General features: G+C 37.8%; 2 protein-coding genes across 12 annotated transcripts in view; both read left to right on the top strand.

Moving 5' to 3' along the window:
- kiaa1217 (KIAA1217 ortholog) overlaps window positions 1-13664 on the top strand; it is a 126726-nt gene extending 113062 nt beyond the window's left edge. For 4 of the 11 annotated variants that reach the window (XM_015390277.1, XM_015390281.1, XM_015390280.1 and 1 more), the window contains 11 exons: window positions 374-504; window positions 1641-1788; window positions 2244-2739; window positions 3830-4028; window positions 4122-4390; window positions 4634-4789; window positions 5072-5194; window positions 6710-6790; window positions 6885-8528; window positions 9051-9194; window positions 12058-13664. In XM_015390277.1, coding sequence (XP_015245763.1) covers window positions 374-504; window positions 1641-1788; window positions 2244-2739; window positions 3830-4028; window positions 4122-4390; window positions 4634-4789; window positions 5072-5194; window positions 6710-6790; window positions 6885-8528; window positions 9051-9194; window positions 12058-12585 — 3919 coding nt within the window. In that variant the 3' untranslated portion in view covers window positions 12586-13664. The remainder of the gene's footprint in view (window positions 1-373; window positions 505-1640; window positions 1789-2243; window positions 2740-3829; window positions 4029-4121; window positions 4391-4633; window positions 4790-5071; window positions 5195-6709; window positions 6791-6884; window positions 8529-9050; window positions 9195-12057) is intronic. The other 7 variants (XM_015390286.1, XM_015390287.1, XM_015390276.1 and 4 more) reach the window with 6 other exon arrangements.
- Window positions 13665-13787: 123 nt separating this feature from the next.
- On the top strand, window positions 13788-16897 carry LOC107094578 (uracil nucleotide/cysteinyl leukotriene receptor-like). The gene is made up of 2 exons (XM_015390288.1): window positions 13788-13870; window positions 15487-16897. Exon 2 carries the CDS (start codon window positions 15503-15505, stop codon window positions 16436-16438), a length of 936 nt encoding a protein of 311 aa, XP_015245774.1. The 5' UTR covers window positions 13788-13870; window positions 15487-15502; the 3' UTR covers window positions 16439-16897.
- Window positions 16898-19163: the final 2266 nt, after the last annotated feature.

Genomic DNA, 19163 nt, shown 5'->3' with positions numbered 1-19163 from the left:
TATATATATATATATATATATATATATATATATACAAATATATATATATATATACCGGTATATAAACAGTAATATAAACATATGACTGTAAATTTACAGTTCGAATTTTTTTTTTTTTTTTTATTACTTTCTGTTATCACTCCAACCTCTGTTCCCCCATTCTAGTTTATGAAATACTACACCTTGCCCCTGGCTTTTGTAATGTTTTATATGCATATTCTGCATTATTTTTATTATTTTGCAGAATTAAACAGCTGAGACTTTTGTTGTCCCTCCTGTTACAATAAAAATATATATTTTCACACACTGTATGAAGAAAAAAAAGTATTTCTTTAAAAATTTGAACTCCATTTTTTTCCCGCTGTTTCTTTAGTGAGCTCGAGCAATACGTAGGGTCTCTGCAAAAGGCCTCGGCAACAGCAACCAAGGCGGTGACTTTAAAGGATGTGGAGGAGGGAGCAGTTAATCTGAGGAAGGTGGGAGAGTCACTGACAGGCCTTAAAGGTAAAATGAAGGACATATTTCCTTTTTCGAAAATAAACTAATTATTGTTGTTTCTTTTAATCTTAGCATAAGCTGTAACAGAGTGATAAGCTGTCAGATTTAGCAGTAGGGGTAAAAACTAAAACATCGTTAGTCTGGTATGGTAACTTTTAAAAATTTGGACTTTAATAAGCATCAGAAATAAAAAAAAATTAAGATTGTAGAATGACATTTCTTTAAAACGATTGTAAAGTCTGAAACCAACAGGGTTATTATAAATATGCAGGGTATTCATCGTTGGATTGACTGAACTGTAACTGGATTCCAGTCTGATCTAGAATTAGACTGAACTGGGCTCTAGGCAGTTGGATTTAATTTGGTAACTTGCTATCTTCTGTTGAACTAAATGAATGTGTTTGATTTCAACTAGATTCAGTTGAAAAGAGCTCAAGTAAAAATAATCAAATTGAGTTGACCTACAGTGATCAAGTTCAAACAGAACTGAATTGTATGGCTCTGAATTTCATCAAAATTAGTTTATATGGAACTGAATTAAAGAAACTAATCTACACAAAAATCGACTGCAATAAATTGGGAGCCTATTTTACAGAAATGAACTGAACTGAACTAAAACTTATAGCATTGACATTCAATGCCTTGACATAGCAAAGAGTTCAGCTGAACAGAGATGTGTTGTGTTAACATATGACGTATGTTACTATGGTAATATGTTACATTGAAACTAGGGCTGCAACTAACAATTATTTTACAAATTGATTAATCTGGCGATTATTTTTTCGATTAATAATCGGATTGCCAAAGGTTCCTTATGGAAGACTTCTACGAAATTAAACCAGGTGAAGCTAAAACAATTCCACTTGAGGAGTTCTGGATAGAATATATTGACAGATGAAAAAACTTTTTTTTCTTAAATGCATATACATATATATATATATATATATAAAAACAGTCTCTAAACTCCAGTTAACTATTAATTGATTATTACAATAATCGATTAATCACGACCTTGAGAACCAATTGTTGTAGCCCTAAGAGAAAGTCACTGCTTAGGTGGGGCTATGTACATGCTTAGTAATATTTCTACAAACATTTGATACAAAAGATTAAAAAGTGTTTGTGTTGTTCTCACACTTCAGGAGAGTTCCCATCCCTGCAAACCAGAATGCGGGCTGTGCTCAGAGTGGAAGTGGAGGCTGTTAAATTTCTGAAGGAGGAGCCTCACAAACTCGACAGCATGCTAAAGCGGGTCAAGAGCCTGACCGAGACTCTCAGCAGCCTGAGAAGGTAGGAGGAAAAACGCAGCTAAAGTAGGGATCAGGTGAACAGGTGTTCCAGGAGTATATATGCTAAGTGTCTGAAGGGGACAATTTAAAATGAAATGGAAAAGGCCTGTACAGAGCTGCTCACATGAGCCTGACGTGGGAGATAATGCTACTTGATTATACGGCCTTCATGCTATCAGAGGTGATACTGTGTGAACAGAAGAATCTGGCATCCAATTTGATTTTCTTTCATCACCTTTACTGAACCAGCAAGCGAATCTAGTGGACTCTGAACACCTTGTATCCATTTGAATATTTCATACATGCCTAACTTGGTCTTGGCTTTTTGCTCATCAATAAGTTGTATCTTTAAAAAAGAAATAGCTTACATCTTTCACTGCATTTATTTTAATCCTAGTGTTTTTAAACATAATTTCTGTATGATCTGTATCAAATATAATTTCACTCCCTCTGCAGATATGCAACTGAGGGTTCTCAGAAAGGCTGTGATCCTTCCATTAATGTCCCATTGGGTAACAGCCATACAACAGCTGCAGGAGCCACTTCAGAAGCTACATCAGCTTCAGCCCAGCTCGTCCCCTCTTCAGCTCCAACAGAGCCACAGAGCTCCACCATCAGGTCCGAGGTGATGCCCTCTTCCCCGCCAGTCATCCATCATATCCAGAGTTCCCCAGTTCTCATTCAGCAGTCCCAGCAATCTGCCACCCTCACAACTCAGCCCAGTCCTCCCCTCACTCCTAGCCCCACTCAGATTCCAAGTCCCAATTTGAGTAAACCTCAAGACCGGGAATCTCCAAAAGGGGCCATCATGGACTCACAGAGTCCTGCTCGTCTGAAGAAGATTCATGGGAATCTTGTGAACAATGGCAACGGTGCTCCTCCGCAGAATCTCATAATAGAGGAGCTCCAGAACACAAAGGAGAAAAGCAAAAACAGAGTTATGTCCATAGAGGTATGCGTGGCTATTTTCTTATTTTTCAATGTGTATCTTCAAAATACTCGTACCCCATTTTTCACCTAACACCACAGACTTCATTGTATTTTTTCAGGAGGGTGGGGGGTTATGCTACAGAGGAACATAAAGTGGTTCATAATTGTAAATAAAAAAAAAATAAAAGAATAGCCGTTTTTTTCATAAGAAATGCTTTTATTTTAAAGCTTCTGTTACTTATATAGCCCTACTTAAAATTTTGTGCAGCCAAGTGTAGACTAAATGTGTCATTTAATTTAACTATAAATACAGTACAGCTATTTTAAAAAGGTATAGATTAAAGTATATTGATTAAACAAAAGCTTCAGGGAAACCAAGAAAAGCAGCAGAAAAGTCAGGGATAAATGTAGAAAATCATCCAATCTTTAAATACTTCCCAAGCTATATTTCAATCCATTATCTGAACAATGTAAGAAGTTTAGCAGATCTGCTAACTTACCAGGAAATGGCTATCCACCTAAACTGACAGGCTAGGCAAAGATAGCATTAATTACAGAGAAACAGAAACCCATGGTAACTCCTGAGAACCTGCATAGAACCACATATCAGCTTTGTCTTATTGAGAGACTGGTGAAAACAGTTGTTTCTAAAACAAATCTGTAAGTAGTCAAATTTACAATTTGCAAATCACAATTGAGGTATAAACAGAAGACGTAAAACAAGTATAAATATACATTTTGTCCAATCAGACTGTAGTTAAGGCTTTTGTCCATAAGAGTGAGCTGAAATATCAATCTCTAAGTGCTGTAATTTTAGAAACCCCAAAAGACTTGCAGTCTTGCAAGACTTAGCAATAATGCACTGTTTTTCGTCTGTCACATAAAATTCAGCGGTTTCTACATGTTAAATGTTAAAACATTCAAGGAAATTAAATACTTTTGCAGGATACCTTATCTAGGCATTAATTTACCCATCTGGCTATCTACATCTAGATATCTAGAAACTTTAAATCAAATCAGTTATTTGGTCAGATAACTAATAACTAAAGGTCTTTAGTTACTTCTTTTTTTTTGAAGATTTACTTTTCTATCTTCTTTTTTAAAACTTGTAGGCAGCTGAGAAGGAATGGGAAGAGAGGAGGCAAAATATGGGTCACTATGATGGCAAAGAGTTTGACAAGATCCTTCAAGAGGCCCAGGCCAATATGATGAAGGGAATTCCAAACTTAGAAGTTGAGGAAGGCCAAATGATGCCCTCTGCTGGTATAATAGAGCAGAGAGACATTACCAGCCCGGTTGAGTCACCAGCAGGTACAAATGAAACGAACACACAAAGACTTTGTGCCATTTTATGCTTAATAATAACTTACTAAGCTTTATATTTTTGAATAATGTGTATTGCAGAGGAGCCTAGAGTAGAAAAACCTGCCAAGAAGGGGTCTGATAGACTTCCAAAACCTTTAACGGAGAAATCCATGAAGCCAGCATCCCCAAAGACTGCATTTAAGCCAGCAGTCACAGACAATTTCCCTAAACAGGGGTCTGACAAATCAAACAAGTCTCCACCACCCCCTCCTCCAAGAAAAAACTTCTCCAGCTCGAGCTCAGGCATGACTACCACACGTTCTGGAGAGGTGGTGTATACAGCTCGGAAGGAGAGCATCTCAGCCCAGGTTGGTATTAAGTAGTTAATATGTCATTGAACTAAGTATGGATCATGTTGTAAACATGATGACATTCTCTTTAGGCTCTGTGCATGTGCTAAGAATATATACATTAAAGAAAACCTAATGCTTCCCTTTTCAAGTTTCTGTCATTATCATGCAACATGCTAACTTGTATAATTAGAACACCGGCCTGAAACCTTTAATCATTGTTGCTGCTTTACTGTGGATTGGATTAATTTACCCTCACAGGAAGTTGAGGATCATGCTCCTCCTCCATCACCTCAGCTGAAGCCCAGTAAGGTTCCTCCGGAGACCAAGCCGAAACCTATCACACCTCCTCCTATCACTGCTTCTGTTAACAAAGAAGAGGAGGACGAAGGGGACAAGATCATGGCCGAACTTCAGGTTAGATGCATGTAAACACTCAAACTCGCACTCATACATATCCTGGCTAACATGTGAGGTGGGCTTATTGATTTATGCACACTGGGGGTCCTTTTGCCTATCGCTTTGGTGGTTGATTTATTTGGAGTGGCAAGAGCTGGCTGCTGACGGATGCAGAAAAACAAAGGATCCTCCTTGTCACATGTCAACAGTTGCTACAGCTGTGGCTGCGGTGCATAAAGTCTGCATCCCGTCCTGAAAATCTTTGTCCCCATGTCCCTTTGACTTGTTTCCAACCTTCAGGTTTTCCAGAAGTGCACAGTTAAGGATGTAGAGAAAAAAAATTTGGTTGAACCCACCAATCGAATTGAACCCCAAATCAAAGAGCTAAGACCAGGGAATTTGTTGCCCCTCAAAGACAAAAAGGTAACACGTGTGCCGCCGTGCAGCTGCCCGACTAACTGCCTGCCTCCACCAGCTGTGTGATGCACTAACTGCCTGTGTCCCAACACTTCTACAACCCATGTTCTCTTGCTTTGGCTCCAAAGAAATCTATAGCAACTTTCAGCACAAAACTCCTTTCCTTGCTGCTTTATTTTCTTCCTTTTGTTTTTCAAAGCTTTGGATTTTTTTTTTCAGGATTAAGTCTGCATAAAATTGTGCTGGTGTGTCTTGTGTTACTTATGTCAAGACTGATTTAACTCTTGTCTTTTTCTCCCAATCAATAAAGACCTGTAATATACCTTGTATGTTATGGGCAATTCAACTGTCTTGTGTCTTTTTTTAATGACAATTGTTCAGAGAAAAATCAAATAAAAGTATATAAAAGACAAAAGTGTAAGGAAAGAAAACAATTATTAGAAAATGATTTCATATTCTTGACAATTTGGATAACCAGCATTCTTAAACCTCACATTTATGGACAAAATGTGTTTTTGCAGACTTGGTTCACCAAAGGTCACTCTGGCCACTTTGCATGCTCTTCCTCCCACACTTAATTTCTCAAGTATAACTTCCCAATCTCTCTATCCTTGCACAACTTTACCTCAGTTTGCTTTTCCAAGCTCCACACCTATTTTCAATCAAAATACATTCTCTATAATGCTGACAAAACTTGTTCTCAAGAAAATACATGTTTTCCAGCAAGAGCAATTAAAAGGTTTAGTTTTGTAGAGGTATTGTCAATAATTTAACTGGTAGAAAGGGTGGCTAACGGAGAACAAATAATCATTATATTCATGGTTGTAATATAGGAAAAAATAAGTATTGAAAAGCTTATTGAAGGAATTATGGGATGTTTTTAAAATCTAATAGATGGATTGTATCCATACTACATGCCAGATATATTTGCTTAAGAAATCAAACATGTATTGATTGATGTGAAGAATTTCTTAGAAATAGTTCAATAAGAAAGATGTAAGTGGAATATTGTCCACTCCTTTATATTTAACAATGGCTGAGTTTCTTACTTGCTAAGTGGAATTTTGAGTGCAAGCTCTTAAAAAGCTACAATTGGCTCTCAAGGTACAATGGCCTGCATGTTTTAGAAATGTTCCCAGCTTTAACACACCTGATATCAATTAATAGCAGGTTAAAAGGCTTTGTTGAACTCCAGCAGGTACGGATACCATTTTATGTGAACAAAATACCTATTTAGTTAATGGCTTTAAGATGCATTGTTATGTAATTAAGGATTTTGGGTTAATGTTTTTATCTCTTATAATATAACTGCAGTACAAATATAAAGTAGACAGTTTATTTCCATGTTAGAGCAAACATACACAATTAGCACTTCCCCCACTGTGTAAAAAAGTAATGTGAATCAAAGGAATATAGTACTTTCAATGATCTAAAGATGATATTAGATTTATTTAAAGTTGACCTGTTGCAACCTGTTACACAAGTTGCACAATAATATTACTCCCTCACACATTGTCCTAGCAGAGCTCAGACCCAAGTCGAGAAGATAAAGATCCAGATACAGATGAAAATGGGAACAGTACTACAAGACAGAGTCCAGGGGTATGTAAAACCTTTAGTTCCAATTTACTTAATATTCATGCTAGAGTTTAAAGGGTTTGAATGTTATTCAGTACTTTGAATTTCATGTTGACAGGTCATATATTACGTGACGGGACAGATTCCAAAAGATCAACCACCTCCATCGGGACTTGAAGACACCCGAGAACACAAGGAGCCCTCACAGCCTCTAACACAGGTGTCAAATGTCAATGCTAATGACAATTCTGCATGGCAGCAAGAGCAGATGCAGCCCATGTCTCCACCACCAAAATCACCTTCGTCTGTAACACCTCCACCGATATCACCTAAACCCACTGGACTCAACGGATTCAAACTGCCACGAAAGCAAGTTAAACGTGCAGAGTCCTTGAAGACTAGTGCAGAAGTACAGAAGGAAAAGAAACTCAACAAAACAAACACTGAAAAGAAAACCAAACTTTCATCAGAGCATGTTTCCTCAATTAAAAATACAAAGCATGAGCAACGATCAACTACAACAAGCAATCCTGTAAAAGAGGTTCCTAAAGTTCCTCCACCTAGAAAGACTGCAAGTGGCAAATATGATTTACCTCAAGTAAACTTTGAAGATAGCGATGATGGAACTGGTCTTAGCCCTGACTTACCTGGAGAAGAACCGCCCCCACCACCTGACATTGCATTTATGATCACTAACAAAAAGGTTCAGCCGCTGTCTTGTGGTGAGTACCAGGAACTGGTCAGTGCCAAGAAAGGTAGTGTCCAGACAGTTACTGTTGGCAGTGCTTCAAACAAAACTAACCCCACAGTCAATTCCACTGAGCCACAGGATAATGGCTTTAATAAGAAGCCTGTCATCATCATTTTTAATGAGCCGATGGATATCCGCTCAGCTTACAAGCGTCTGTCCACCATATTTGAATGCGAGGAAGAACTGGAGAGAATGCTTGCAGAGGAGCGCATCGATGAAGAGAGTGAAGAGTCAGACACAGAGAGGAGCACTGGGTCGCAGGTGAAAGATGGAGATGCAGAGTTAGTGGGAGATGAAAAAATCACCTCCACGAAGAGTACTGTGGAGCACACCGGATCATCATCCTCATCTGCATCTTCAATATCGGAACTAACAGATGGTGGAGGATACACAGAGACAAATGGAGATGCCAAACAAGATGGGAAGAAGAAATTCAAGTTTAAGTTCCCCAAGAAACAATTTGCTGCTCTAACACAAGCAATTCGCACAGGCAGCAAATCTGGAAAGAAAACTTTACAGGTTGTGGTGTATGAAGATGAGGAAGAATCTGATGGCACAGTACGGCACCACAAGGAAGCTAAGAGATTTGAGATTTCACGCTCAAAATCATTTGCAGAGACCACCAAGGGATCCGTTTCTGTCATACAGAAAGACCAGAACTCAGACGCTCTTTGCAGAACTAATGAGATCCGAAAGAACACTTACAAGACTCTTAACAGTCTTGAGCAAACTATCAAACAGCTGGAAACTACTATTAATGAAATGGGACCATGCTCTCCAGAGGAGCCAGTCAGCACAGAAGACAAGTCAGAAACTGGAAAAGACTCAGATCTAATTGGGTTGAAGAGGTCTTCCTCTCTTCCTACCTCTAGAGCGCATGGGCCTAAATTGGCCAGCAAAGGTTCGTTGCAGAAGAAGACCAAACCCCAGATCCTTCCTCGCCCTGTTGTCGCACCTTCAACCACCAACAACGCCAACACTGTGCTCAGTGTGCCCACCACCATGCAACAGGTCTCTCTCTAGCTATTGTTGGTCCAGGAGAGTTTGGGTCCTTCTTCTTCACTTTCCAACCTACCTTCACTCCAGCCCTAACCACTGAAATTACAGAGTCATTAATCCCCTTTCCAGGTGCTCAGAAATGTTGGAACCAACCCCTGTGGCTCTCTGCTACGATGAAATCATGATGACATGATTGGGGTGGTCTTTTTGTTGGGTGTCTGACTAGCAACTTTCTCCTGCAGTTAATTGCTAAAACTCTGAGGGTTTCAGCAAGTGGTGCACTGATCATCAGAGGCATCGTCACGATGGTCGTTTCTTCCTTATTCTCAACTGCATGCCCTATATGCCCTATACATGTATACTGACTTGGAGGTTTATGGTTTTTCTGGATGCATGGTCTGTCACTGGTGTTGAATATTGTTATTATGTTTTTTAGGTGTTCAACTTTTCCCCATGTTTAGATTTCTGATGCTTCCTGTTTGGTTTGTATTTTTTTCTACCCTTTTTTTATTTCTTGTTTTGTTTTTCGTTTGGATCCCCTTGCAGAACACCAATGCTGCTTCCCCTACTAGTCGGATGCCGGTCCCTATGTCTGCGAAGCCCAGACAGTCGCCGGCTACTACTGACAAAGCCGGAAAACAGCAAAAACTGCAGGACGCTCAGAGGCAGTTTCGACAGGTAGTTTTACTGTAGGGTTTTCCCAGAGACTAGCAGAATTAAGATCAGAGGTTACTGAAAGCATGAAACGTTATGGGAAAGGCAGGCGGGAGGGGCTAAGCTGTGAGATATCACTTGTGAAAAATACAAATTAAAGTCACAGCAATGGACACTGTGGATCTGTTCTTGTTTATCTCGAATCTGCAAAGACACAAAGGCATGTTTGACTCCTGACTGTTACCCCATAACATCACTGTACTGTATGCTTCTGCATGTCCACACTGCTCATGGTTTTCACTGTGTTGGTGGCTATTCAAAAAAAAAAAAAAAAAAATGGAGAAAGGCAAAGAAAAGTGGATTCTTGTGTTGTCATCATCTGAGTTGTCATCACATCTCCAGTTCTCCCTCACAGCTGAGTTCCTAAAACAGTGTTGCCAAACCCTCCGATTCTTCTGGGAATGTCCAAATACAGATTTAACTTTTTTTTCTTTTTTTTTTTTTTTGGCTCGTCCCTTCTTATTATGCAACTCTGCTCAAACCCAACATCGCTGCTCATTTTCCTTAACCCCACGGTGATACGTTTTCTTACCACCAGGAGCTTGACATAACCTACTCACATTGCACCATCAGTTCAGTAAAGTACAAATCCATGGTTTCTCCTCTCTGCTGCATCCCTTCAAAATCCTAATATATATATATATTTTTTTTTTTTTCTGTTCACTCCAGTTCTTATATATCTTTGCCTTCTCAATTTTCTCTAACAGCCTCTCACGATGCCTAACATTCCCGCTAACACAGAGACACTCCTTTCTGCCATTGGGCTCTCTAACTCTTGCAGTGTTTACTTTCTTGGTAATGTGTCTCTCAGTACTTGGAAAAAAAAAAAAAAAGAACTTTCGTATAGAGCAGGAAAAATAAGTGTTGAACTTTTCACCATGTTTTCTTCAGTTAATGTTTCCTAAAAAGGCTAATGGATTGAAAAACACATCAGATGCCTGTACAAACCCAAACAATTCACACATATAAAAATCAAAACTAAACCCTTGCAACAAATTTGATTTAGATTCTTAACTAAACTAGAATAGAATTACATTGCCACAAGTACAAAGCAACAAAATTAACTCTCTGTATTTAACCCATCCCTTTGGGGAGCAGTGGGCTGCCATTGTGCGGCACCCGGGAAGCCATGTGGGGTTAAGGGTCTTTGCTCAGGGACCCAGAGTGGCCGTCTGTTGGAGTGGGGCTTGAACTCAGAACCTATGGATTCCAAGCGCAGTACCCCAACCCCTAGGCCGCCACTCCCCCTCTAATTTCCCTATTGTAAATTAATCTTGTTCCTACACAAACTTTTCAAATTTCCTCCAAAGTAAATTATAACTGATTATGGCTATGGGCCGGAAGGATATCCTGTTGGTCAACATTACAGTGGGTCTGAATGAGAGTCTGGCTGAAGACAATTACAGTGAAGCAGTCAAAAAATGCTATATTGATTGCATTTGTTACAGAGACTTCTTTTAACCTTGATTGTTTGAGTGAACACAATTGAGTGGTTATGGTCTTCACCCTTAAAAGCAGTAATGTAGCCATACTCATGTAGTTTCGAGTGTGGCACTGGCTGGTGCTACATTTGACACTTGTGAGGGACAGCGGTATCATTTCCTTATACTGGTTTAGTTAAGTGATGAAAACGTGTATTTATAGTATTCGCTCTGGTGTTTATAAAAGACTAGTCCATCTTGATTTCCTTTAGAAATAATCACTAGGCCACCTGCAGCCTTCACATACTGTCTTTCTTATATCTTGTCCAGAGTTGAGCAATGCAAAGAGGGGTGCAATGCACTCTGAATAGAGCCAGTTTTACATTCATTGTGCAGAATCCAAACTGCCAAGCCAGAGTTTTAGGCTGGGTTTATAACACTTATAAATATGTCCTCATCATCTGACACATTGACAGGGATAATGTGGCTAAGTTACTTTTTTGTCAAACGCCTGCAGCACCAAATCGCTAGGTACCTCTTTTTAGATTGATTTTGTAAATAGCTTTTGATGGTTTACCCTGCCAAAAACTTTTCTTGCATCTAAAAAAAAAACATATAAAACAGGAATTTTTTTGTCTGTATTTGGTAATAAGCCCCTCAAAGCCAAAAATAAAAACGGCAGTTCCTAACTTGGATTTCAACAAAAAACTGGTCGATTTAATACATTTGGAGATCCTACTCAGAAGGATTGCTTCAATAAATTTAGACACTATACCAATACTGCCAAATTTCCGTTCCTAAACTGAGATTCCACCCAGCTTTGAGGTTTTGTCGTCATAACGATAAACTGCAGAAGAGAATTCAAGCGACAACAAACAAAATTCACACCCACTTCTGTTTGTTTTAAACCTGATTGCAGACAAATGACATACAAATGCAATATATCATGTTGGAGAGAGGAAATAATCTGACTAGAGCAAAGTTTAACTTTTGGTGTTGCTGCTAGCAACACTATGTTATGATAAATGCATTTTCTTCAAAAACATCTCATGGTACTGGCCCTCCGTATAACTTTATCTATGGCCTTATTTCCTGGCTTGTCCACATTTGGTGTAAATTTGATGACAACAAGCCCATTAAAAAATATTAACTGAGAAAAACTTCTCATGTTCAATGCTTATTTTTCTGGCTGTGTGTTTATTTCGGTGTCTATTAGCTCTGCCTTATTGATTTTAATGTATGTGCAGCCATACTGTTCGTCCATGTGAGTTTTAAGGTTTATTTTTTTTGTCTTCTTTTGTTGTTGTTGTTTTTTTCTTTTTTAACATTGCCTTGCCTTACATGTGTTGTGTTACCATTTTTTTGTTTTTTTGACAACAAGTATCTGTTTTGGCATCTGTTTGCAGGCTAATGGAAGTGCTAAAAGAGTGGGAGGGGATCATAAAACTGCTTCCCCCACTATTCCCGTTTCTAAAATCCCTGCTTTTTATTCTAGCTCTGCTAAAGGCAGCTCCCAGTCTGCACTAAACTCAGATGCTACTAATCCCATTAACCAATCTTCTTCCGCTCCTCCCTCTGCGACAAAGACCGTCCTGTCCTCTCACAACTCCCGTTCCGGTTCCCTACCCTCATCCCATATCCCCTCACTGTCTAACGGATCCCTTAAACTCCCCACACCTTCACAACACACAGGTAAAGCTCTCTCGTTCTCCTCACAGACTCAGAATGGTCGAGTGCACTCCTCCTCCTCCTCCTCTTCATTCTCCTCCTCCTCCTCCTTCTCCCCCTCCCCTCTGTCTCCCACACCGTTGGGCCCAGGTGGAAAGAGCATCCGCACCATACACACCCCCAGCTTCACCAGCTACAGATCGCACAACGGCAGCAGCGGCAAATCCTCCATCCCAACAACCACAGCAGCTAAGGAAACAACTTAGACATATTATCACTCCATGTGCTTTAATGCACAGCAGGTTGACCCGAACCTATTCCATGTAATATACTTTACATTGTTTTTTCCTTTCTTTTTTTTTTTTATTTGAAAGTATTATTAAAGTTATGCACTCTATGTTTATATTTTGACACTGGCATTTGCGTACTGTATGTTTCCTCTTATTATCAGTACACTTTTTAAGACTTTTATTCTGTATCGAAAGTGTACCAAATGATCTGCATTATAATTTTGATGTATCTAAAACAAAAATGTAGATTGACTAGTTGAAGTGAAAGGTTTTAATTATGATGGCATTTAATTAAAATGGATCTATTCTTTTCCTGTAGCCACGAATAGGAAATATAGCGTTAATTTGCAATCAAAATATTGTGTAAATGTTTTTAATTTTGGAAAGAAAGATTTAATAACTAGAATATTTAATCCTCTATATTTCTTACGTTCAGAACAGAAAAAGTAACAAACTTTAAAGAGTTTATACAAAATCTAAAGATGAGTCATTATTAACATAGTTTTCCTGGTGTATTTTCTTATTTTTTAAGTAACATGAACTGCCAGCTTCTTTAACAGATTATCAGCTCTTGTCATCATTAATGAAAGTTTTCAGTTTATTGTGCCTATTTGCCAAAGTGGTTGTATACTGACTCACTTCATGCCTAAAAAAACAATCATGAACTTTTATGAAATCTGCATACTCTTCTTGCTGTGGTGGCTAAAGTCAGTGGTCAAAAGCTCTGTAGTGTTTTTCCATTTATGTGGTCTGTACTGAAAACAAAGCGCTTCAACCATATGTACATACCAGCAAAACTAACTACTAAGAAAAGTTTTTTGTTTTTTTTTTAACATACCAAAGTTTATTTGTATGCATGCTTTTCAAATACTTTAGGAGAGTGATGTAAAAGAGACACAAATATGTTTGCACAGATAGATTTTGTAAATATCTTGGTTTTCTTCCCCCTTTCTTTTTGTAAAGCTTTAAATCATAATGTTAATTACCAATAAAAGGCAAAAGTGTGATGGAGTTGTATAAACAAATAAAGACCTGCATGCTTCTAGTGCACTGATCCTTTTTCTGTTTTTTGATTTTTTTTAATCTCCTGGCTTCCTGCCTAACGTCGCAATTTTCACACGTGGGTTTCTGCTAGTATAAAGGTTGAAACACCACAAGCCACTCTTTTAGACTTCTCACTTCTGGGTGCCCTTATCAGTTCCTCACCCAAACACAGGGAGCCTTTTGTCTTGCTGAGCAGATTTTAGAACAACGATTACAGGTAGGATGATTGGAAAACTAAATGCTTTAAATGTAGTTAAGTGTTAGAGTTTTGGCTATTTTTCTGTATCCTATGTTTTTGTGTCTTATTCTATGTGTCAAATAACTTGAAGTTTTAAGCATTTTTTTTATCATTAATGTGCAAATAATACGAAAGGGTTAATCTAAAAGACCTGTTTCATTGCACCCTTTATCCCAGAAAATATTAGTGAAGCTGGGGCAGAGGCTAATAGATAGAGCGATACTTAAAGCTCACAAATATACTTTGCTAAAAAGAAGGAACAGAGCGGTTCCCCTTTCTTAAAAAGGAAAATTTTTATTATCACAGTTTATCAATGAACATTATATTTCCATAAATGCCTGGATGCTTGGCTTCACATATAGTATAATGACATGACAATTTTCATACATGATTTGAATATATTTTCCACGCCATAAAAACATCAGTATTTCAGGGAATGCTGCCCAAAAGGTTAAGGATTAAGTGTTCAGACTGAACAGTTCAAGGTCTAAATTCTCTCTTAGACCTTTTTTTAAGATAGAATATTAATCTTGGAAAGAACGAGCTGACTTACATCATTACAAAGATGTTCTGTCGGGTTTGGGTTAGTACTTTGGTGTTGCCCGGTCACGTCTCCACTTAGAATTTGCCTGGCATCTTTAAGACTTTATTTGTGGAAGGGTGCAGTTTTTTTTTTTTTTTTTTATCTGAAAGGAGATATCTTCAGTGTATTATTTAATAAGCGTGAGCATATAATTGTGCAACTGCCCTTTATATTCTGGAAAAATGAAGAGTTTTGTTATATATAACTAAGGATCCAGGTCCCAACCCTGGTCACTAATGCCCCACCCTAATTTAAGCTAAGCACAGAGCAGTCAAGTAAGTTAGGCTCTTCTTGCTGTCAGTCAACCTAGATTCAGCCATTGGTTTGCAAATTTACAGAGTGTATCTGCATGCCTCGGTGGCCATAGAAGTAATTGAAACTCCTAAATGCATAGAATCCGAGGAGCATCTCAATACTTTTGGCAACATAGTGTAGGTTTTGTATAAATTGAAAATACATACATTTCATCCATAATCTTAAATATGTCATTCTTTTCCAAACTGCTTTGTTTTGATATATTGCAGCCATTAGAAAAGCGAAAAGGAAGAAAAGGTTTCAACTTCCTGCTCCTAAAGCACAAATAATATAGCATAATTGGAGGTTAAAGCCTAATGAAACAGAGGGAGAGCCTAGAGGATATCTTCAGTGCTTAAGTGGGAGTTTGCTTTGGTGTGGGAGGAGTTTTTGTAAGACATCATTGGTCTGAACAAATTTAAGGCAAAATTTAGACGGTGGGATTTGCTCAAACTCCTCCCATACCCAAGAAACTCATTTAGGTACCATGCTTGGCCTATTACCCAACCTGCAGAAAACATGCACTCAATAGGCTTACAGTTTCGTCTTATAAGACCTTTTTTGGGGTATATTTTAATGCAATAAGTTGAAAGGAACTGGATTTAGTTTCTGATAAGCTGTAAGTTGTAATCACCAAATCAACAGATGTTAACACTTAATACAACTGAAAGCTGTATGTTCTGAGAAAGATAACTATGCACTTTTTTTTCTGCACTAGATTGGTCTGTGCTATTATGACAACTATGAATATTTCCATAGAGGATGTAACCAAAGACAGAACACCTCTGTCACTGTGGGATGTTTTCCTCTCCATGTACTACATGCTTATCTTCACCATCGCTGTTCCTGGAAACGCCCTGGCTTTGTGGGTCTTCTGTCAACAAAAGAGCAGTTCACCTTCCAAGGTCTTCCTAAGAAGCCTGTCCATTGCAGACATCTGTTATGTCCTTATTTTACCTATGCGCATAGTTTACCACCTGTCTGACAGCCACTGGCCCTTTGGAGTTATCCTCTGCAAGCTGTCTGGCTTTCTCTTTTACCTCAACATGTACTGCAGCATCTACCTGATGGGATTCATCAGTCTGGACAGGCTGTTAGCTGTGACTTTACCTCTACGGTCTCAGGTGGTAAGGAAGCCTTTGTATGCCAATGTTGCTGTGGCCATACTATGGACTATGATTATTGGGTCTATGATTCCATCACTTTTCTCGAGACACCATCAAAACACCTCAGCTAATATGTCTGTGAGCCATGACGAGTGCAACATGCTGTACCTTGAAAACAGTACATCATCCAACGCTCTGATCTCCACCATGGTTGCTTTTCTTCTTCCCTTCATTACCATTATCATTGCATATATAGTGATTCTCTTGAAACTAAGGACCCTGACCCAACATGAAGGACGCCCTGTGAGGGACAAAGCTGTAAAAATGATCATTCTCGTAGTGATGAACTTCCTGTTTGCTTTTGCTCCCTATCACATCTGCAGGGTGGTATACATTAAACAGATAGGTGGAAGCTTGGATTTATTGAGAAGACCCAATCAGATCACGTCTGCGCTGACCTGTATTAGCGGTGTGCTGGATCCCATGATGTATTTCTTCTTAAACCAAGCTTACAGAAAGACAGTTTTACACCTGTTCTGTAAAACAAGACAATATGGTCTGTAAGCTTCTTGAATGATGTCTGTTGATGGATGTTATTTTTTATTCTGATATAGGTAATTTTCCACATTTTTTTCCAAGCATCTTTCAGAATTTCAATCTACTGCTTTGTGCTAAAGCAAATATATAATTCTTTTTTTATTATTAAACAAAGCACCAGACTGCGCATAATTAGAGGTGCTACATTTATGTTTAATCTAAACTTCTATCTTTCTTAAGTCTAGGAGTGCATGGAAAGGGATGCAACTATCTATATTAACAGCTAACTTTATTTATTTAACTTTATTTGAATTTTATGTTTTAAATTTTATGATAGATTTTTCTCAGACAGATGAAAAACCAGGTATAGTATTCAATATTGTTTTGTTAAAAATATGTGCCAGTTACTTATATGTAAAATATGTAACAGAAACACCTTCTACTTTAGTTAGAGCTGCGATTGTTTTGGGGTATATGTCTGCCAGCCTTGTACATCTAAAAAACAATATATTTGTATCTATTTCTCTTTACAAAATAGATCAAATATTTCAGGCTGAGGAAAAAAACCTGTGCACATCAACCTTAATGGCTTGCTTTTAAAGTCTTCTAGGATTGATGTGTATTTAGCTCCCTCTATTTTCCCATCAACTCTCACAGAAGCATCCCTGCAGCATGATGCTCCCACCACCATGTTTCACTGTCAGCAGGGTTTGTTAAGGGTGAGATGGAGACAGAATCTCTTGATGTTGGCCAAATACATACATTTTCATCACATCCGACAGCGACTAGACAAAACTCGACAAACCTCACCTAACTGTGTGCTCTCCCTGCAAATGAGGAGTTAAAAAGCTTAATCACTCCTCCATGAAGGCTATTTTTGGGAAATGGACACAAGACATTTGTCCTAATAACATAATGTACACCTGAACTATGGATCTCTGCTGCGCCTCCAGAGTTCCCATCGACTTCTTAACTGTTTCCTTCATTAATTTTATCCTTTCCTGGTATTTTAGTTTAAGTTAATGGCCATGACTTCACAGGTTCCAGTTGTGTTCTACTCTGTTTTTCTTTTGATCTTTTAAACAGTGCTTGGTGAGATTTTAAAAGCTCAAGATTAAACTTTATTATCTACGCCTGCTTTAAACTTCTCTACAACTTTACTCCTGACCCGTATTGTGTGTTCCTTTGTTGTGGTGTTTATTCACTTATGTTCTCCGCAATACTAAGTTTAAATTATACATAGGAAAACTTTCCCAACTAATTTGTTTCCTTTGGAGGTTACATGTGATTTTGGTAAAGAGAAAAAGCGCTTATGTTTAATTTTTTTTGGTATTGGTAAGACTTGATACAAAAAACATCATTTTCTTTCTGCTTAAGGTATAAAAATGTCAAGTTGTATTTGTAGTTTTTAATTGTTTTGTACTTTATTGAATAGACCTAATACTAAAACTAATAATAACCATGAAAGAATATAGATATCTGAATTCTTGCATGGAAAGAATTACAACAGCACTTCCTAGTGTTAATTGCATTTAGATTTTATTTTTCTAGATTACAAGTAATTTAGTGCTTAGATAGGAAAAAGTGTTGTATCTATTTTTTCTATCATGAACAAAAAATTAGCTAGAATACTCTTTTTGTATTAGAAGTATGGTCTCAGACTATGGTCTCTGAGGGTTTCAGGGGGGGTTATCATAGCATCTTTTTGGAAAAAAAAATTATTATATGAATAATGCAATACATAGATTGGTATAGTAACAAACGCATATCTTGTGCACTATATTTTACCACTGTTGCCAAAAGAGTTTTTCCATTATAAAATCTGGCATAAAAAAAAGTCTGTTTTAAAATACTATAAAGCCTACTTATTCTGACCTGAGTTTATTTAAAGCAAGTCTTGGAAAACTTTTGCAAAACCACTCAAAACGAATATCCCTAAACTTTTCCATTTTCCTTAGCAAAAAAAAAAAGACCAGAGCTGTCTTTCAGAGTCTTGGCTTCTATTCTGTGTAACAACTTGCCCATGTATATAGGATAAAGAAAAGCAACACTCCATCACCGGATAATTTCATGGATTTCTAACAACCCATCTATTTTTATTGTCTTTTACAAAGCTAGAGATCGACATCCTAATAAAACCTTGTTGTGTTTTTTGTCTCTTTTATATTGTAAAATTTCCTGTATTATAAGCATCTTTTTATGTTTTAGATAAAATTTTATTCATATAAGCTTGGTTATGTGCTTTAATTTGATTAACTTCTGTTGACAGCAGTTTGGACAATGTATGTGGTTTTAACTTACCGTACTTAAAGGTGAAGTTTACATCAGAAAGTTACAAGAAAGATATTAGCTCTATTCTCGTCTAATAAAGAAAATTATTGAACTTTTATTTTGTAAAGTCATCTAAGCAATGGAGAAGCTGCAAGGCACTCAAGCTAAATTGCTGATATAACTTGCAGATTATTGCAATGAGGGGAGGCAACAATGACTCAACAATGGTTACCTCGTATAAAGGAATTCAGCTGTCCTCACTTTACATCAAATCAATTTCACATATAGAAACACCTCTGCTAAGAATATTAAGGAGTTCTGCAGCATTTCAAGTTGCATATCTCAGAGCTGTCCAAGAGAATTATTTAACCAAAAAGGCATAGCTTGCACAACCAGCAGCAGATACGTGTGATGCATCTGCAGTCACAATGAAGGAAATGCGTAACCCACCAACCTGCTCTCAGGGGAAATCTTTGAGTCC

Source organism: Cyprinodon variegatus, unplaced genomic scaffold (assembly GCF_000732505.1).
Source record: "Cyprinodon variegatus isolate N-32 unplaced genomic scaffold, C_variegatus-1.0 Scaffold491, whole genome shotgun sequence".
NCBI classification, from domain to species: Eukaryota; Metazoa; Chordata; class Actinopteri; order Cyprinodontiformes; family Cyprinodontidae; genus Cyprinodon; species Cyprinodon variegatus.
This window is presented reverse-complemented; position numbering and strand designations above follow the sequence as displayed.